The sequence below is a fragment of the Pteropus vampyrus genome, unplaced genomic scaffold (genome assembly GCF_000151845.1).
Source record: "Pteropus vampyrus isolate Shadow unplaced genomic scaffold, Pvam_2.0 Scaffold632, whole genome shotgun sequence".
Lineage (NCBI taxonomy): Eukaryota > Metazoa > Chordata > Mammalia > Chiroptera > Pteropodidae > Pteropus > Pteropus vampyrus.
Window position 1 is genome coordinate 256,883 of NW_011889413.1, and position 1,006 is coordinate 257,888.

The 1,006-nt window shown below is 64.2% G+C and overlaps 1 protein-coding gene across 1 annotated transcript in view; it reads left to right on the forward strand.

Moving 5' to 3' along the window:
• MCM3AP (minichromosome maintenance complex component 3 associated protein) overlaps nt 1-1,006 on the forward strand; it is a 44,179-nt gene that overhangs the window by 13,580 nt on the left and 29,593 nt on the right. The window contains exon 12 of the mRNA XM_023525812.1: nt 1-74. This exon is cut by the window's left edge and continues 287 nt beyond it. Coding sequence (XP_023381580.1) covers nt 1-74 — 74 coding nt within the window. The remainder of the gene's footprint in view (nt 75-1,006) is intronic.

Genomic DNA, 1,006 nt, shown 5'->3' on the forward strand with positions numbered 1-1,006 from the left:
TCCCGCCCCCCGGGCCGCCCTCCATGCCCCCCGAGCTGCTTCCTGCTCAGCCGGTGCCCACGTACTCCGACGAGGTGAGGTCTGCAGGCCGGCCTACGAAGGGCGCGTCGTGTGCAGGGTGCCCGCGTCTGCGGAGCGGGCCCACCAATGGGGTTGTGCGTGTGCTCTAGAACGTTCCGAGCCAGCTATGGCAGGTCTCAGTCTGGGACCTGGCCTGCAGGCTCAAGCCTGTGTCTCACACAAGGAGCCCGAGGCTCCGAGGGCAGGGACGACGCGCGGGTCTCTAGCATGTCGCCCTTGTCTCTGAAAAGTCCTAGTCGAAACTCGGGAGGACGAGCTGAAGGGTTTTTACGGACCCATTGCAGTCGGCGAAGTAAGTGCTGCCCTGCGTCAGGTGCTTCCAGTGCAGATGTGACTGTGACTGTCCCATCCCAGTGCCACCCCGCGCCCCCACGACATGCTCTTCGAAGCCAGGGATGTATTGACTAGGGACGTGGGGAGCACGCGGAGCACCACGTGCCCACTGACAGGCGTGTCCCTGGGGTTGAGCAGGGCCTGTCTACGACATGGCTTGTGGGACTCGGTCTCACTGCTTACCGCTTGGACGGGCACTAGGCACAGCCCCAGCCAGGGGTCCCAGGAGCACTGAGGTGGACGGTGAAGCATGGCCGCAGACACTGGCGGCCTGAACGGTCGCCCCGGAGCAGGCGGCACGCTTGCCTGTGCTCTGCAGAAGGGTCCTCCAGTCTGTTAGCCGGACCCTTTCTAGAAGGAGCGTAGTCAACCCTGTGTGACAGTCATTCTAACGGTGTCCAGTGACAGGGTCTAGACAGGATTTCTGCCCTGGACGGGGTGTCCTGGGAGAACTCGGTGGCTCTGTGACGCCCTCCAGTGCCCTTAGGCACGGAGCCAGGCCATGTGGTCATAAGCTCGGTGCAGGCCGAGGCGGTGTCCTTGCTGGCTCGCCTGAGCCCCTTGGGCCTCTCCCTAGGACCTGGCAGAGGTG